At 36.6% G+C, this 19505-nt stretch overlaps 1 protein-coding gene and 1 non-coding gene across 2 annotated transcripts in view; both read right to left on the reverse strand.

Moving 5' to 3' along the window:
• MSH2 (mutS homolog 2) overlaps positions 1–19505 on the reverse strand; it is a 68829-nt gene that overhangs the window by 10998 nt on the left and 38326 nt on the right. Inside the window, exons 8-10 of the mRNA XM_029231551.1 lie at positions 14371–14480; positions 3682–3805; positions 2079–2229 (exon numbers count right to left, since the gene is read on the reverse strand). Of these exons, the coding sequence (XP_029087384.1) occupies positions 2079–2229; positions 3682–3805; positions 14371–14480 (385 nt within the window). The remainder of the gene's footprint in view (positions 1–2078; positions 2230–3681; positions 3806–14370; positions 14481–19505) is intronic.
• On the reverse strand, positions 16937–17043 carry LOC114901159. Its single transcript, XR_003795041.1, has one exon. It is a non-coding gene; the product is annotated as a U6 spliceosomal RNA (small nuclear RNA).

Raw genomic sequence — 19505 nt, forward strand, 5'->3', positions numbered from 1 at the left:
AACAGAAACAGACACAGATATAGAAAACAAACTAGTGGTTACCAGTGGGGAGAGGGGGAAATTAGGGATATAGGATTAAGAGATAGAAACTACTATGTATAAAATAGATAAGGCAACAAGGATATATTGTACAGCACAAGGAATTATAGCCATTATCTCATAATAACTTTTAATGGAGTATAAACTATAAAAATACTGAATCACTATGCTGTATTCCTGAAATTAATATAATATTGTAAATCAGCTATACTTTTGATTAAAAATAAATAACACACACCCCCACACACAGTTTCTCTCATTACTGTAGGAAACGGTCTTTGATACTGAAAGTTGTCGAAGTAAGGTAAATGTTTTGAAAACAATCTTACTGAGCAATTTGAAGAGTAAATGAAAATTAAAGGTTGAAATAAAAATTGCTGAAGATGAGAATAGAGAAAAAATATTCACTGGTATCAAAGGAAGGGAATGAAATTAAAAACAAAAAGACAAGATGAGGGGGTCACAGAGGATACAAGAAAGAGGGGGAAGTACTTATCAGAAGGAGGGCGGTATTAGTCAATCAAGGCAATAATTGTGAACATGATGGAACCAGCGAATGCTATAACATGCATATACAGCTTGAGAATGGTACATTGGCACAAAAAGACTATGAAACAGGCAACTGGAAAGAATTAAAGGAAGAAAAGAAAGAAGCAAAGACATTATAAAAGTGAGACTGCTGTGTGACGGGGAGAGCTGACAGACAGAAAAGAAGAGGTGGGCAGGAATCAGATTGTACGGGTTATAGTAAAGATTTAAAATTTTTCTGGATGACAGACACTGGAGGTTTTTAAGAAGGACAATTATATGATCCACAGCAAGCAATCTGTTGACAACAAGCAATGAATGAATGAACGAATGAATTTTTCACAACTTTTGGAACCACTGTGGTCAGTTCAACCTCTATATATATTTTGGCTTAGGTAAGACTGAACTTTTGAGGTGTTATAATCATCTTCCAGTCACCCACTGGTTAATTATAACATATATAAATTTCTTGAATCAGGGATATAGTCTGATTGAGAAACAGCAACTAATAAATCTGGCAACAGAAGATCCAGGTTAGAGTATCTATTGTTACTAGCTGTCCAATCCTGGGAAACTGGAGTTTCAGTTTCTCCATCTAAAAAGTGAGAGAACTTTAACCTGTCCTGTTTATCTCAGAGAGCTGTTATGAGAAACAAACTAAACAGACTGACTATTTTCATTACTAGGTTGTCTGAACACCTAGAATAATGTCTACATGTAACAGACACTCAAAACACTTACTAAATAAATGGAAAGAGGATCATATATACAAAAGTTAGCTGTAAATACTAAGAATATTCAGGAGGGTGGGAGTAAGGCTGGCCATAAGTTCTAGAACATTACAGAAGAGAAAGGATAAATGCCCTCACTCTACCAGTCACAGAAGATTTATTTTTAAATAATTCTTTTTTCACCCATGAATAATCTGCCTCAGGAACTTCCTAACATCAGCAAGAGAAAACGCAGAAAAAAACTGGTAAGATTTTTTACAACAAGGAACACATTTTTTTTTTTTTAAAAAAAGCTGTAGTCTAATGAATGGCCTTATTAAGGCTGGTAGACATCTCCCTAAACTAAATGATACAACCAACTGATATACCAGAAGAATTTAATGATCAAGGATAACAAAGTTTTCTCAGAAAAAATAAATGTGAAAATAACTAACAGAGATATGAAGGGGAACTAACCGTAATAGATATGGAAACATAAAATAAATGTAATACAATGTATTTCATACTGATAAAAGGATGGTAAGAGACATACATGAAAAAATAATCTTAAAAATAGACCCAAAGTGCCATTTCAGTCAATGAGGAAAAAATGAATTATTTAACAAGTGGTGTTGGGATACCTGACCAACCTCTTGTAAGGGAAAAAAAGCTTCAATCTTATCTTATGCCTTATATTAACAATAAATACGGTAAAACTTCCTTACCTTAGAACATTCACATTTCATCAGAGAATAGTTTCATGGGACTAGTAAAGACTTAATTTAACATAGGCTTACAAACCTGTTCGTAAATTTAACACCATTCTTCTGGATATCTACTGTACTGAAATTTTTATTATTACGAAGGACTTTTTCTTCCTTGCATGTTACGCGAAAATAATATCCAAATTGTGTGTTGGAATCCAGTTTAATCTGTTTGCCAGGATCCAAGCCTTCATGATCAGGAAAAAAAAGAAAAAGTATGTCATAGATATCTACAGCCATTTGCAATGTAAGTGTTTAAAACACTTAAATATAAATAGTGAAAAATACACTTTTATTACATGACAGCATACTGGAAATTATTAATATTATCCAACTGGGAAAGATGCACATCCTACTTCACTTACTTCACTCAAAAAACTACATGAAAATACTTAAACCCCCTTATTAATGTTAGCTTCTGATGCGGAGGCCTTTCTAGGTAAACCCAACCAAGGCTGCAGAGCACCAGCAGTGGGTAACACACACTGTTCTGAGATGCTGTGGGCATGAGGGTAGATAAGAAATGGTCACTGTCCTTGAGGAGTTCTGCTGAGGGTTCTTTAGTTAACCAAAGCATTTCTCTGGAACTAATAGAGTATAATTAAAGAAAACAAATATACTTTCCAAACAAAAACTTGAGACTCTGACAATGAAGCCCTAGAAAAACTAGGACATATACTTCGTGCTTATACAAGCTTCACAAAACAAGCAATGACCAATCAGCTAGACTTTATGCACCTAAGATTTTTGAGTTTTTATGTTTGTCCTGTCCTCATAATCTCATTCATCATTGTGATCTTTAGACCCCAAACCAGAAGAGAGAGATACTATCTACAAATTTATTTGCTAAAGCATGACTATGGAATGTTAGAAGCAGCAAACAACTAAAGACAGACCTCACTTGACCAGAGAGGAAAGAGACATAGAGAGAACATGGAGAGATCTATGAAATGAGGAGGGTAAATTTCAATATCCTTCAAGGCAAAGATTCTTAAATCTAGGACCTAGTTCATATAAGGACTCTCCAAGGAAACTTTTTGTAAAAATTTTTATATATGTTGGTATGGGCATATACAAGAGTATTGCTGCTCTGAGGGGTCTTTTACTATGCTAAGATTTATTTGTTCAACATACATGTGAGAGATGCTCAGAACAAAGAGGTTTATAAATTCAGAGCAAAAGAGAACAAAACAGTGTGAGACTAATTAGGGAACTGATAATCCAGGGAATTTAAATCTAATAATTTTTTTTAAGTTGATATTAATGAAGTGCTTGGGAACCCCAAAGCCAAATCAATGAACTATTCCTAGTAGAATTAGGCTTATAGAGGCGGTAACATTTAAAACAGGTCTTATTTAAAAGACACGATGCAAGGGCATGTAGGGTGATTTATCTGGCAGGAACGTGGGATTAGGGAAATTAGTAAGAGAAGAATCTGAAGGGGAGGCCAGGCTCCAGATGTAAAGAACCCTGTATGTAGACTTTATGTGACTGTAATTTTATTCAGTAGAAAAGGGGGCTGGCACTTTAAACAAGGAAGTGGCAAGATCAATTGTGTCTTCTAGGAAAGCAATTCTGGCTCCAGTATGGATACTATGTAGACAAAAGAATTATTCAAATCTCCAAGAACCCATTCTTACCTAGTTCTCTAGCTGCGCTTACTAATGTTGACTGCATCTTCTTTTCTAAGTCATCCATTATTTCTCTTAATTCACTCAAGTTAGGATCAAATGAAGGTTTTACAAGGAATTCATGGTTTTCCACCTAGAGACAGAACAAAGAGTAGCTAAATTTTATCAATGATGGGTAAAGATGGAAGTCATGAAAGTATTTTGCTTAATTTAAAATTCACTAATGTTTTGAGTTAAATGATTCACTATCCATAAGTTACTCAGTCACACTATAGTATAAGGAGTTTCTATATATTAACAGATATATTAACAGATATAAAGAGTTCTGTTTATTAGGAGCTTAGATCTCTGGATATAGAAAAATTATTCATATGAAACATAGTGCTGATGATAATTTTGTCCCTAACAGTATTCATTATTTTTATTTATATTTTTCCCTAAGCAATATTTAAAGACTGTAACAGAATGTGTAGTTTTTGCCCAAATCAAGGATCCATCTTAGGAATCTCGAAAAGTTAGCTCTTGAAATCCCTTTTTGAAACAAAATGACTAAAACTTGAACAGACAAATTATGAAAGAATATTTTTTAAAAAGAATGAATCCTATCCTTATAGACATTAAGAACTATTGAAAAGACCTAATTTTTTAAAAAAGACAAGATTTTTAAAACTTCAGTAAGTGAGATTGATATAAATTCCTCCCAATTACTATTCACTTAATCAGAGCACACCTTCTTCACATACCAAAATTGACCACCACAATAGGGAAATAAAATCACAATACAGAAAGCTAGCAAAATAAGAGAATAAAACGTTAATCAAATAACTTTCTCAATTTAAACCAACAAAAGATTTAATTATATAATACACTAAAATTTCAAACAAACCTAATTTTTTAAAAGGCAAAAGATTTGTAAAAATAGCTTTGCAAAATATAAAAATGTAAAGGTTGACATTTTCTTTTATAAAATGGCACTTGTTTGCATGTATGAGAAAAACATCAAGCCATTAAATGGGCAGACATAAAAACACACAACTCACAGATGAGAAAATAAGTAGTAAACTAAAGCCACAGAAAACTGCTAAAGCTCCATAATAATAAAACACATGAATATTTAAGCAACCTTAAGATATTATTCTATAGCTTTTTTTTTTTTTTTTTTTTTTTTTTTGCGGTACGCGGGCCTCTCACTGTTGTGGCCTCTCCCGTTGTGAAGCACAGGCTCCGGACGCGCAGGCTCAGAGGCCACGGCTCACGGGCCCAGCCACTCCGCGGCATGTGGGATCTTCCCAGACTGGGGCACGAACCCGTGTCCCCTGCATCGGCAGGCGGACTCTCAACCACTGTGCCACCAGAGAAGCCTATAGCTATTTTTTTTAAGGAAAAAGAAAAACCCTATCACCAAATACTAATGAGGCTATAGTGAAATTAGTATACTCATTCATTTCTGGTGAGAATCTAAGTTGTTATAACCTTTAAAAAAGAAAAAGCAATATGAGACAAGACTCAGAGATATTTGTTATACTCTGACATAGCAATTCTACTCCTGGGAATTCAATCTAAGGAAATAATTCAACAGAAGCAAACAACACAGGGATGAATAAAATCTCTACAGATTTATCTGTTACAACAAGACCTGGAAATAACAGAACATCACAATATTTGCACAATCGTACATCACTAGAATATTATACAGTTATTTAAACAAACAATGAAGATGATCTAGAAACAAGGACCAAGACTTATGATAATCCAAGGAAAAAAATAATGCTACAATGGTGGATTGACAGTGTTACAGAACTGCCTTCCTCCAATGAAACTTAAAGAGAAGTGAGGCTGAGCCAGGCTTAGTTCCCATCCTCACTCCCACCTTCCAGAAATCCTCTGGTGAGTCAACAAAACCCTGAGAAATCTCACTAATAATCCCAACCTGGAGAGTAGAAAGTTGAGGGGTGCCCTTACATTTTCCTTCCGCAGATGGGGGAATACTATTCTGAAAATGCTGCTGGGAGACCCCAGTGAAGCAAGGGAAAGTGATGACTGAGCTCTAACTTAGTAAACACTCTTAGGTCACACACCAAATGGAGTATCCTTCACTAATGCCTTACTCCTCCCAAACAATGGATAAGAAAACATACCACCCAACTAAGTGTTCTAACCTAGAACTGAGGTATTCTAACAAACACAACATAATGACCTCTACGAGTTGTCTTTCAGATTATCACCCACCTAGCTCCAGAAACACACACACCCATTACACCAGACTACACAAAGGAAATGGAACAAAATAAACCCAGGCTTAGAACTCCAAAATGGGATAATGAAATCAAAAAGCAAGATAAAAAGAATAAGGAAGGGATGTTAGATCCTAGCAATATCATTAAAATACAAATAAATACAACATAACAAAGAAGAGGAGAGATACTGTTGAATCAAATTACCTGTACTGACATAGTAGAAAAGACTTGATATAATCAGAGAGAATTCACATGAAAGAGATTAAAGTAATTAGAGAGGAGAAAGTAAGTATGGAAGATACTAGAAATCTTCAAAAACAAAAGCAAAAACTCCACTATCCTAGAAATACTAGATAAAATATTATAAGCACTTTTTCAAATAAGTGTATAGTTGAGTTAGGGAAAACTATGTCTGAGCTCCTGCAAAGTGGAGAGTCCCCAGCATAGAGCAAGGCTGGGGGACCATGTTAAAAACCTACCTCATGAGATATGGTAACAATTAGGGAAACGTGCCTCTATCAGCCTGGGCCCCTGGAAAAGGGAAGGCGGGGGCAGAATCTCCTCTCTGACAATGTGTGACTAAAAGCCAGCCCTTACTATATATAAAATAGATAACTAATAAGAACCTACTGTCTAGCACAGAAAACTCTACTCAGTACTCTGTAATGACCTATATGGGAAAAGAATCTAACAAAGAGTGGATATATGTATATGTATAATTGATTCACTTTGCTGTACAGCAGAAACTAACACGACACTGGAAATCAACTATACTCCAATAAAAATTAATTTTAAATAAATAAATAAATAAAAGCCTGCCTTCACTGGAGTTGGGATTTCAAATGTCTGCTGTATGTCTTAGCAGTGAAAAAGGCTGCTGGGTATGGCCATTTCTATTATCCCCTCTTTCTACAGTGACAGAACTGACAATTTTTCATGAGACACGTAGCTACTAAGAACAAAGACTACATTTTCCAGCTTTGCTTGCAGCTGGTGTGGGCATGTAACTAAATTCTGACCAACAGAATGTGAGCAGGAATGATGTGTACCATTTCCAGAATGTGTCCTCCTCTTCCCCTTTAGTCCTCTCCCATTGGCTGGAATAAAGATAAGGTAGTAAGCCATCCTGGACCTTGAAGATGAAGGCAACACCCTAAGGATGCTAGAGAAGTAAAGGGGAGACAGGGTGCAGAGACAGTGGGGCTGCTCTGCCAGCCCTGTGCTGCTATGCCCACACTGTTGTGATAGAAAATGAAACCCCTATTCCTGTTTAAGCCACTGTTATCGATTTATTTGAGGTTTCTTTTTCAACAGCTAAATCTTTGCCCTAACAAATGTAGAAAGCTACAGGCTGAGAAATAAATGTGTTATTGGGTTAATTACATTTGTAGGGTATAAGGCAAAAGCAAATTTTATCTGAGTGCATATATGATTTGCCTGTATGATTTGCACAGAACGAACCCAGATAAATGAGAATTCATAATCTAAATATACATAACAGACAAGGAAACAAGCCACCACGAGTAAGAGAGTCAAAAAAAACAAAAAAACAAAAAACGGTAAGACTCAGCAGAAAGAAGGAACAGATTTAAATGCAAGAAATTTTCGAGATGGAATATTAAGAAAGGGAATGGAACACCTGAGCAAAGAACAAGCTACTACTAAAAAAAAAAAAGACTAGTTAGACTTAGAAATGAACCAAACAACTTCTATAAATGAAAAATATAATCATTAAAAAAAAAACAAAACCCGGGCTTCCCTGGTGGGGCAGTGGTTAAGAATCCGCCTGCCAATGTAGGGGATATAGGTTCGAGCCCTGGCCCAGGAACATCCCACATGCCGTGGAGCAACTAAGCCCATGGGCCACAACTACTGAGCCTGTGCTCTAGAGCCTGCACCACAACTACTGAGCCCACGTGCTGCAACTACTGAAGCCCACCCGCCTAGAGCCCGTGCTCTGCAACAAGAGAAGCCACCACAATGAGAAGCCTGTGCACCGCACGAAGAGTAGCTCCTGCTCGCCACAACTAGAGAAAGTCCACGTGCAGCAACGAAGACCCAACATAGCCAAAAATAAATATAAATAAAATAAATTTATTTTAAAAAACCCAATGGGATTGTTAAACAACATATTAGAGCTGAAGAATGAGACCATCTGAAATAATCACAAAGAGAGAAGCACAGACACGTGGCAGAAAAAGAATGCGATGACACATGTCTAATCATAGCTTTAGAAAAAAAGAGTAAACACAATAGTCAAAGAGATAATGACTAATAATTTTCCAGAACTAATAAAAGACATGAATTCTCTGATTAAGAAAACACAGCAAATCCAAATAGGAAAAATAAAAAAGAAATCCACTTTTGGGCCCAGTGTAGTAAAAGGAACCAATATCTGGGATCAAAACTTGTAAACAATAATAGTGCAAGCCAGCAGACAATGCAACACAATCTTACAGGTACTAAGGAAAAGTAGCTGTCAATGTGGAATTGTACACTCAGATAAAATATCCTTCAAGAACAAGGGTGACACCAAGCAGGGGTTCGGGGGTGGGATGAATTGGGAGATTGGGATTGACATATATACACTAATACGTATAAAATAGATAGCTAATAAGAACCTGCTGTATAGCACAGGGAGTTCTACTTCACTCCACTGTACAGCAGAAACTAACACAACATTGTAAAAACAACTATACCCCAATAAAAAAAAGAACAAGGGTGAAATACAGACATTTTCCAACAAACAAAATCTGACTAACAGACTTCCCCCCACCAATAAAGGAACTCCTAAAGAATATCCAGGAAGAAGAAATGAACAGCAAAGAAAATGGTAAGCAGACGGGCAAATCTTAACACTGACTATAGAGAAATCTAAGGGGTAAAAAAGATAGAACTAAAATATCAACCAGTAATGAAGAAATATAATCTGATCTATGGTATTCTAAGGTCCTAGTATTCTGGGGGAGAAGATGCTGATAACGTTTTTGACTTTGATGAGTTATGTATACACATTTTTTTAAAAAATTTGTGAAGAACTTCAAACCAGTGCATGTGTGATAGGATAGAGGAGGAGCATAAGAGGGAAAATGGGAATTTTTAAAACCCAATCAACATAAAATTAAGAAAGAACAGGTAAGGGGAACCAGGAACGATAAGAATCACAAAATAATTCGGTAGAAATAAATCCAAATTGCCACTTTAAAAAAAGAGATTATCAAATTAAACTTTTTTTTTTTTTTTTGCTGCTATGGGTCTTCATTGCTGCGTGCAGGCTTTCTCTAGTTGCGGCGAGCTGAGCCACTCTTTGATGCAGTGCACAGGCTTCTCACTGCGCTGGCTTCTCTTGTTGCAGAGCACAGGCTCCAGGCACGCGGGCTTCAGCAGTTGTAGCTCATGGGCCTAGTTGCTCCACGGCACGTGGGATCTTCCCACACCAGGGATTAAACCCACCGCCAGGCAGATTCTTAACCAATGCACCACCAGAGAAGTCCCTATCAAATTAAATTTTTAAAAAATGTATTTATTTTATTTATTTATTTTTGGCTGTGCTGGGTCTTTGTTGCTGCCACGGGCCCCCTCCAGTTGCGGCGAGCGGGGGCTACTCCTTGCTGAGGTGCACAGGCATCTCACCACGGTGGCCCCTCTTGTTGCGGCGTGCGGGCTTCAGTAGTTGTGGCACACGGGCTCAGTAGTTGTGGCTCGTGGGCTCTAGAGTGCAGGCTCAGCAGTCATGGCACACGGGCTTAGTTGCTCCACGGCACGTGGGATCCTCCCAGACCAGGGCTCGAACCCATGTCCCCCGCACTGGCAGGCAGATTCTCAACCACTGTGCCACCAGGGAAGCCCTCAAATTAAATTTTAAAATAAATAAAATCCAGCTGTAAGTTTTACCTAAACCAAAAAAACTCACAAAGGATGGAAAAAGATATACCATGTAAAAAACAAAAAAGAAGGCACTTTTTTGGCACTGCTTTCTTATAATCAGACAAAATAAATCTGAGGCAAAAAGCATTACATAATAATAGCATTACTATTATTTAAATATCCCTAAGAATGATAAAGGTTCAATTGCCCCCACACACACAAAAAATGACAGCTCTGTGCCTTGAAAACATATGAAGCAAAAAGGTACTGAATTTATGAAGACATCCACATTTCTCTCAGTAACTCAGCAGATTAAAATTAGCAAGTATCCAGACAATGTGAACAAAACAACTAAAGCTTTATCTAATGGACATATAGAGAACTCTGCAACCAAAATTAGGGAGCACTCATAATCCACACACACATGGAGAAGTTTTATGAAACTGACACATACCAAGCTTGGAAATTTAAAAACTTACTTCTAAACAAAAACTTACTTCTAAACAAATGACAAACCAAAGAACAAATAAATGATAATGGAATAAAGGACTTAAAACTAAGTAAGAAATTGTACCTCTCAAAACGTATAGGATTCAGTCAGCTAAAACAACACAATGAAAGGAAAGTATAATCTTAAGTGCTTACTAAAAAAGAAAAGGCTGGAAAAATAGTGAACGCTCAACTAAAGAGGCTGAAAAGAGACCAAAATTAGATGAAATATATATGTAAGAATGGAAATTAATGGAAAAAAAAAAAACCCAAAGATACAAAAGAGGATTTTAAAGGTCGATTTAGACAAGTTGATTCTCTAAAAAACAAACTATGGAAAGGAAAAAGTGTCAAGGGAGGCACAAACAAATTATATTAAAAATAAACAGGAAATCTATCTGCAAATACAGCAGTCCTTTTAAAAATAATAAGCAATCACTATGAACAACTTTTAGCAGTTGGAAAACTCAGAAATATATATCTACTAGAAATATATTCAGAATATAAACAGAACACTTACAACTCAACAACAGAAAGATAACACAATTTAAAAATGAGCAGGGCTTCGCTGGTGGTGCAGTGGTTGAGAGTCCGCCTGCCGATGCAGGGGACACGGGTTCGTGCCCGGGTCCGGGAGGATCCCACGTGCCTCGGAGCGGCTGGGCCCGTGAGCCATGGCCGCTGAGCCTGCGCGTCCGGAGCCTGTGTGTCCGGAGCCTGTGCTCCATAATGGGAGAGGCCACAGCAGTGAGAGGCCCGCGTACCACAAAAAAAAAAAAAAAAAAAAAACCTTTCTATAAGATTTATGGAAAGCAGCCACAAAAAACACCCAACGCATTTATATAAAAAGCTAAGCCTAGGAAAAAACAAAAATTAACCCAACCACTCATATAAATGACTGCTCCTCTCATCACATGAATTCCTAAGTGCACAGGTAGAAAATATGAAATCATACATGAAATGATTGATATCCTCTTGAGGTTTTCTCAAAGTGGTTCTGAGTCACGTAACTGAAATGCCTAAATTCACTACAAATATCTACAATGACAGTGAAGGTTTGAATTCACCTCATAACCTGAGCTAAGTTCAAAAGTTTGTAACTGAGAATAAAGACAGAATCTTAGGAGACACTCCTGGTGGTCTTATAACAGTTATTTCCCTCCTTCTCCCTTCCCAGTAGTGCTCTTACTTTGTGTATCTCCAACTAGAGAAATAACCTACCCCTTGTATCTTAGGCCAAACATCCCATTCTATTTTTCTGGCCACAATCATTGTCCCATCAAGGCAAACTTCAGGACTCTTTCTTGGAATATGGCATGAACTGCTACTGGTAGGTAGCCATCCTAGAGCCAAAAGAGGAACCAGCCTTAGGTCAAAATTTAAATCATAAAAAAGTAGAAGAGATCAAGAAATTAGGTCCTTTGGATGGCCTCACAGAGCTGCTGAATAAAGCGACTCTAAATAAAGCCTACCGTATCTCTAGACTTAAAATTTCATGAGCCAAGGTATATTGAGAGTTTAGATTACCTGCAAAAATAAAGAGTCCTAACTGATATTAAGTTTAACCACAATCTACTCAGAAAATTTTTAAAAAGCAAACCCATAACTCACATCTTACTGGCACAGTACTTAATGTTGAAGGGGTCCACAACATGTCACTGTGGCATAAAAATTATATTGAGATGAAAGCATGAGAGTAGACTTTGTTTCTGAACTCTCTTATCTCCCTAAAAGCAGAGCCTCCCCAAAGAACTCAATTATCGTTAAGTCCTTTCCCAGGGAGTTTCACAACCAGGGAAGTCAAAACTATCGTATCTTCCATCTGTTCTCCAAAGAGCTCATTTATCTTTCCTAAAAGCCATTTGTTTTACAATAAGTGCCTTTTCTCCCACTCCCCTTCCCCTAATATTCCCAAATTCTAACAGCTTCCTTGAGTTACATTTTTCTGTGAACTCCAAGTCTGTTCTCTTGCTAAATTTTTTTTTTTTTTGGTCAGTTTAATTACCAGTCCCCCAAACAATGAACCTCAGAAAAGGAGAAGAAAAGCCTTCTTCCCCTACAAAGTTAACTACTTAATATTCTACTTTCAGATTTAAAAACTGGGGCTTGTCGTATCTAAAGTGACAGCAATGAAATTAGGACAAATGACCTCTTCTTTTGCAGTCTATATCCAACCAATTATTGCACTGCTTACCTTCGCAATCCACTCTTCCCAGACATTTATAAAATCTTATAACGCTCTAATCCCATAGCGTCATTCAAGAGTGAACACTGACTACTATTTTACAGTCACAGCAAATTCTAGTTTAACAGATATGTGTCAAGTATTTCAGAGCAAAGTAAAAATCCTTAACCCACAATAAGGATAATACAATGGAGTTGAAGAAAGCACACCAGGCTGTTAACATTGTTCATCTGAAAAGAGGGAAGGAGAAAAATCAAGGACGGTCATTTTTGACTCTGTATTTCTTTCCAACATTTTGTTTCACTTGTTCTAATACTATATGTTCCATTTATAAGTAGAAATGCACCAAATAAAGAAGAACAGTTTAAAAATTTATATCCTGGTATTTTAAATCTCTTTCTGGAAAACTACCCACAAGCACACTAACCTACAAGTAAATGAAAAAGACTGCCCTATCACTGACAAAATATTACCAGAAAAGAAGCATTTATACCTACACACACACAGACGACACACACACACAAACACACGCACTCACACACATTAATGTGCTTCTAAAATCCAAAGATTTTTAAACATCTGGATACTGCTGCCCCCTTCTTCCCAACAGGTGAGGATGTGGCCTTACCTGTGACTAGGCAGAGTTGGATATTTGTAAACATTCCTTTAAATGAAAGCAAGTAAATGTGTAGCTCTTGATGGTTAACAAAAACTCTGACTAAAATCGAGGTGGGAAAGCAAGAATTGAACTTTTCCATGTCATTACACCTATTTACACACTTGAAGGAACCCCGAGGCCAGGCAAAGCTCTGATGAAATGCTACAGTTGATTTTGCCCTTTGTGGCCAGCTTTATTAGAAACTTCTAAGTTGCTATCTCCATGCCTTAATATTGTGGGTCTCAAACTTAATCATGTATCAGAATCACCTGGTGGGCTTGTTAAAACAGATTGCTGGGCTCCCAATGATCTAAAAGTTGGGCACCTAAAATCATTCCACTAACAGCAACATTACAGAGGAAACAAGAGCTAAAACACAAGTTTTCCTAAACAAAGGATGAATGATGCAAGTTTTCTGACTGTTTAACCTACAAGTAAATGGAAAAGATTGCCCTATCACTGACAAATTACCAGAAAAGAGCATTTATACCTACAAACACACACACACACACACACACACACACACACGTGCTTCTAAAATCCAAAGAGCACAGAGTAAACGAGGTTTAATTTCTTTAAATCTCAGTTAATGATCCAGTAAAAACAAAATAAATCAACATCATATATGGCAAATGTTAACTCCACTTAATCCAGTTATTAAGAAGAATGCAAAGAATCTAACTATTCTTAATAAGAATAATGTAAGCACATATTTCCTGCATGATTATATTTAACAGGAAAGTTAGTGTAGAAAATTTCAAAGTATTAGTATTTAGAGTCATGGTTAACTTTTTAGTATACAGCTACTCAGGAGATACACCCATACTCTAACCTCCTCCCCCAAAGACCTTCTCTACGTGGAAAATAAAACAAGAGAAGCTGACTTCTCTTACGTTCTATGTTTACCTCTATACCTTTCCCTTTTCCAGTGACTATAACTTTCCTTCTTTCTTGGAATTAAAACAAAACTCAGCTTGCACATGTGAAATCTTTTATTTATGAAATTTCCTTTAACCAGGCCACTTATGCCCAACATTCACTTCCTCTGTTAATCTTTCTTAATTTTCATCCACTGAAATGATTGTTATTAAAAAAAAGTTTAAAAACCTTTTCCCATCACTTAATCTTACATCCACTGTCTCAAAGGTGCCTTACAAAAGTGCCGAAATTAAATATTAAAAAGAGAAATCTGGAAAGTTTTCTGATGTGCCTTTGCTTTTCAAAACTATTCTGCCGCTTGTTTTAAAGAGTATATTGCATACCTGATCCATATCTAAAGTTGTTTCTATCATTTCCTGAAACTTGGAGAAATCAGAACGAAGATCAATAAGAGGAGTCACAAAAACTGCCAACAACAATGCCTGATGTTTTCCTAAAAGAAAGCAAAAAGTAAATAAATAAATAGGTCCTATATTAAAAATACAAAACTACAAATCATGAAAATTTGCAATAATGAGCAGCCTTTGATCCCAAAAGCACAAACTGTGTAGCAGATCTCTGAAGTTACTACCCACTCAGGTATCTTAATTCAAATGTGTTTAGTACTTATATAGTAAGGGAGATGATCTGGCACTCAAAGTTTCCTACTAATAAAACACTGCCTGCCCTGCATGTCTGTTAACCTCCTTCAGAAGAGGTACTATAGATGCAGAAACGTGACATTAATTACAACCAAATGAATAGCGTTTCTTTTTAGATTTAATAACCCAAAGTTGAAGTCATTAAAATAGAATATCTAACTTACCTTATAAATCCCTAATTTCCATTAATAATACAGTGCTCCAATTAACAGAGGTTAAATCAAACCACAAGTAAATGGAACTTCGCCTGATGCTGTTCAAGAGCACATGCTGGGGAATTATGTGAAGAGAAGTAAGTGAAGCAACAGAGTCTATAGTGTGAAAGGCATGAGTAGAGAGACCTGGAAGCCAATCCCTGCTCTGGTATCTATGGCTCTGTGATCTGGAGCCTCCTTTTCCTTGTCTATTACAATGGGAGTAATAACAACAGCTACCTAGAAGATGAATAAATAAGACAACTATGCTTAGTATATATACAGTAGTTGACACAACAGAAGCTCAGCAATAGTTACCACGCATTATTATTGGTTATAACACAAGGATTTTCTTCTGATCTCCAATAAACTCCCTTAGGAGAACGCTGCAAGTAATCTCTACCATACTGCATTTCACTCCAAAGCAACAATTCCCAACATTTTCCAGACGTATTGGTAGCTCTTGATTGAGAAAATGATGAAAACGTTATGATGGCAGTCAGTAAAACTATTGTGAGAATTCATATTTTATTATTAATCACAACAGCATCTAGACATATTTAGAATATAGTACATATGTGTGAAACATTAGACAGTCTATAAACAACTTTGCCCACATAATGTCTGTTGTGCTACAATGCCTGGTTCTTTATTCTGAATTAGCTCATATGCTATTGGTAAAGAGGGGAATGATGGCAGCAAAACATGGTGGTGGCACTGGTTCACGAATGATTTTTCCCCCAGCCCATTAATGTTTTGAAGAGATCAAGGGAAAGCTTTCACACAATTAAGAGTAAGCTTAGCAACATACAAAGACCTCAGAGTAGCTGGCTTAATGACCATTATACTTTCCAGTATGTTAAGGTATGTGGAAAGGCTGAGTATAGATGAAGAGTACAAAAACATTTGCCACTGTTTAAAAAGAAATTTTTTATTCAACTGAATTCTATATACCCGGTTCAGATTTTTAACTTTGTTGAAACTGACATTTGAAGCAAATGCCCTCAAAGGGCATCTCGAAGGAGGAAATGAGCCCCAGACTTTAAAGCTGCAGTGTCACTTGATGCCGGCTACAAATGCAATGGAGATTTACACAGGCTATTGTTTTTATTAAAGGTTAATGCTTTTGTTATTAATCACTTAAAATTTTTCATATTTTGAGGTCTACCTTATCACTATTTTTTTCTGTAAGTTCTGTTTTCTAGCACATGACTTTGAAGAAGGTAAGGTTTTCCAAGAAAACACAAGTAGTATTATTACAGAAGTACCTGTATAAACTTCAGAACATGTCCTCTAGCCCCTCACACCTTGCTGCAGCTCTTCTCAGAGTTAAAGTCCCTTCCTCTGCTCATTTGTTCCATATCCTGCAAAGCCTTCACTAGCATCTTGAATTCCTTCCCCTACTTGTAATTTGTACTGAGCCCCAGTTGGCAATTTCCAACTGGGTTTTTTTTCCCCCAATTGGTTATGGTTTTAATTAAAAATAACAGCTCTATTGAGATGTAAATCATATACCAAACAATTCTCCATTTTAAAGTGTATGATTCAATGGTTTTTAGTATATTCACAGATTTGTGCAACCATCGCCACAATCAATTTTCAAACTCTGTCACTGCCCTCAAAAGAAACAAGGAACCCTGTACCCATTAGCAGTAACTTACAATTTCCTTCCAACCTCCTGCCATTCCTCCAAGCCTAGGCAATCACTAATCCACCTTCTGAATCTATAAATTTGCCTATTCTGGTCTTTTCATATAAATGGATCACATTATACTGTGACGGCTTTTTTTCACTCAGCATAATGTTTTCAAGGTTCATCCATGTTGTATCATGCATCAGTACTTCATTACTTTTGACTGAGGAACAATATTCCATTGTATGGATATGCCACATTTTATTTATTCATTCATCAATTGATGGGCACCATTGGGTTGTTGTTTTTTTAAAAATCATTTTTGGTTTATTTCTAGTAACAAAATAACATACTATTCAGTACTTGTTTTTAATTACAGAAGTACAGAAACTAAAATAAAATCTTAATAACACTATTACCTAAAAATATGGAACGCTTCACGAATTTGCGTGTCATCCTTGCGCAGGGACCATGCTAATCTTCTCTGTATCGTTCCAATTTTAGCGTATGTGCTGCCAAAGTGAGCACCACCATTGGGTTTTGATAAACTCCATCTTCCACTAGTTACCACAACCTAAAAAGCCTTACATGATCTATCCCAGGGTCTTAAACAAAGGTCCATAGATCCTTGAATTCAAGGTAGTACATAAACAAAGAAGAGAAGTAAATCCCATCTTCATTTTCTCTAACCTAACTGGAATCAAGCATTTTCTTCCATTGTTAATGTAAGTAATAAACCACTGTAGTATCATCAGTACTTGTGTCTTTGTCATCAATTAAAATTCCAGATATATTTTCATATCATATTATAGTTTTTTGGAGATAACTTTAACATTTAAACTCATTAGTTCAAAATTAAAGAAGTTCGAACTTCACTCAGATCATGTTATTTGATGCATTAATAAAAATGACTTATTTCTCAAGAATTTCTTTTATATTTTGATAAGTGTATTTCAATATAATTGGCTTCCTATTTAACTCTATGTGTTTTATTTTACGCATTTAAAAACACTATTCTGACAAGTGGTTCACAGACTTTATTAGAAGCCAAAAGGGTCCACAGCATGAAAAATGTTAAGAACCTTGGATAGGCCTCACCTCTCTGGCCTCACCTCCTAACAAGCGTGCCCTTATTCTCTATCGCTATGCTTGACAACCCTAGCTTCCCTTCACTCCTTCAACAAGTCAAGCTATAGGTACTTATACTAGCTGGCCCCACTAGCCTCCCCTAGATCTTAACAGTGAGCTCTCTGTCATCATTTGAGATTCACCTGAGACAGCAATTCCATAGAGAGGCCATCCTTGACCACCATGTCCAGCATCTTCCTGGCCCAGTCAAGTCACTCTGTCACATCAAAATATTATGCTTTCTTTGTTGTACTTACTACTCTTTGAAATTCTTGCTCATTTATTTATCTCTCTCTACCCTTCCACTGTTACTGAACCTCCATAAGAAGAGGGACCTTATCTGTCATATCTACCATTGTAGTTCCCAGAACAATGCCTGGCACAAAGTAGGCAATGGATAACTCTATGCTGAATGAATGACATTATGAAGGGAGCAAGGGGCTTATGAAGCAACCAATCACTGGTCATTAGTTCTGATACATGCAACAGTCACCTAGGAAAAATACAAAAGATCACACTGGGAAATAACTGTTAGCTGCTGCTTCTTTTTTTTTTTTTTAATAATTTTTATTTTTTGGCCCTGGCATTCAGGATCTTAGCTCCCTGACCACGGATTGAACCTGCAGTGGAAGCACAGAGTCTTAACCACTGGTCTGCTAAGGAAGTCCCTGTTAACTCCTTAAATGCATCAAAATGGGGAATATCTAAGCAATCAAATTCAATAATTTCACTAAGAACTCTAGATTCATTGTCAGCCCCTAAAGATTCATTTATAACTCGCTGAAGATTTCATTTTTGAGAATGCTGCTGAATATTCGATGGAGAAAAGACATTCTTCTTCAATAAACAGTGCTGGGAAGATTGGATATTCACATGTAAAAGAATGAAACTAGACCCTTATCTTGTACCACTTACAAAAAATTAACTTGAAATGGATTAAATACTTAAATTTGTTAAGACCTGAAAACATGAAACTCCTAGAAGAAAACATGGGGGAGAGACTTCCCTGGCGGTCCAGTAGTTAAGAATCCACCTTCCAGTGCAGGCGACGTGGGTTCGATCCCTGGTGGGGGAACTAAGATCCCACATGCCGCAGGGCAACTAAAGCCTGTGCACTCTAGAGCCCACATGCCACAACAAAGAACCCACGCACGGCAATGAAAGATCCCACATGCCACAGTAAAGGTGCTGCATGACACAACTAAGACCCAACACAGCCAATAAATAAATAAATATATATATTTTTTTAGAAAAAAGAAAACATGGGGGAGAAGCTCCTTGACATGGGTCTTGGCAATAATTTTTTGGATATAATACCCAAAGCACAAGTAATAAAATTAAAAATAAACGAGTGGGACTACATCAAACCAAAAAGCTTCTGCACAGCAAAAGAAACAATTAACAAAGTGAAAAGCCAACCTATGGAAGGGGAGAAAATATTTGCAAAACATTTATCTGATAAGGCACTAATATCCAAAATAGATAAAAAACTAACAACACAACTCAATAGCAAAAAACCCCAATTAATCCAATTTAAAAATGGACAAAAGACATGAATAGACATTTTTCTAAAGAAGATATATGAATGGCCAACAGGTACATGAAGAGATGCTCAACATTAGGGAAATGCAAATCAAAACCACAATGAGATAACACTTCATGCCTGTTAGAATGGTCATCATCAAAAAGACAAGAGAACAAATGCTGGTGAGGATGTAGAGAAAAGGGAACACTTGAGCACTCTTGGTGGGACTGTAAACTGGTACAGCCACTATGGAAAACTGTGTATGGAGGATCCTCAAAAAATCAAAAATAGAACTGCCATATGATCCAGAAATTCCACTCCTGGGAATATAACCAAA

Source organism: Monodon monoceros, unplaced genomic scaffold (genome assembly GCF_005190385.1).
Source record: "Monodon monoceros isolate NGI ecotype Baffin Bay Population unplaced genomic scaffold, NGI_Narwhal_1 Super_Scaffold_19, whole genome shotgun sequence".
NCBI lineage: Eukaryota > Metazoa > Chordata > Mammalia > Artiodactyla > Monodontidae > Monodon > Monodon monoceros.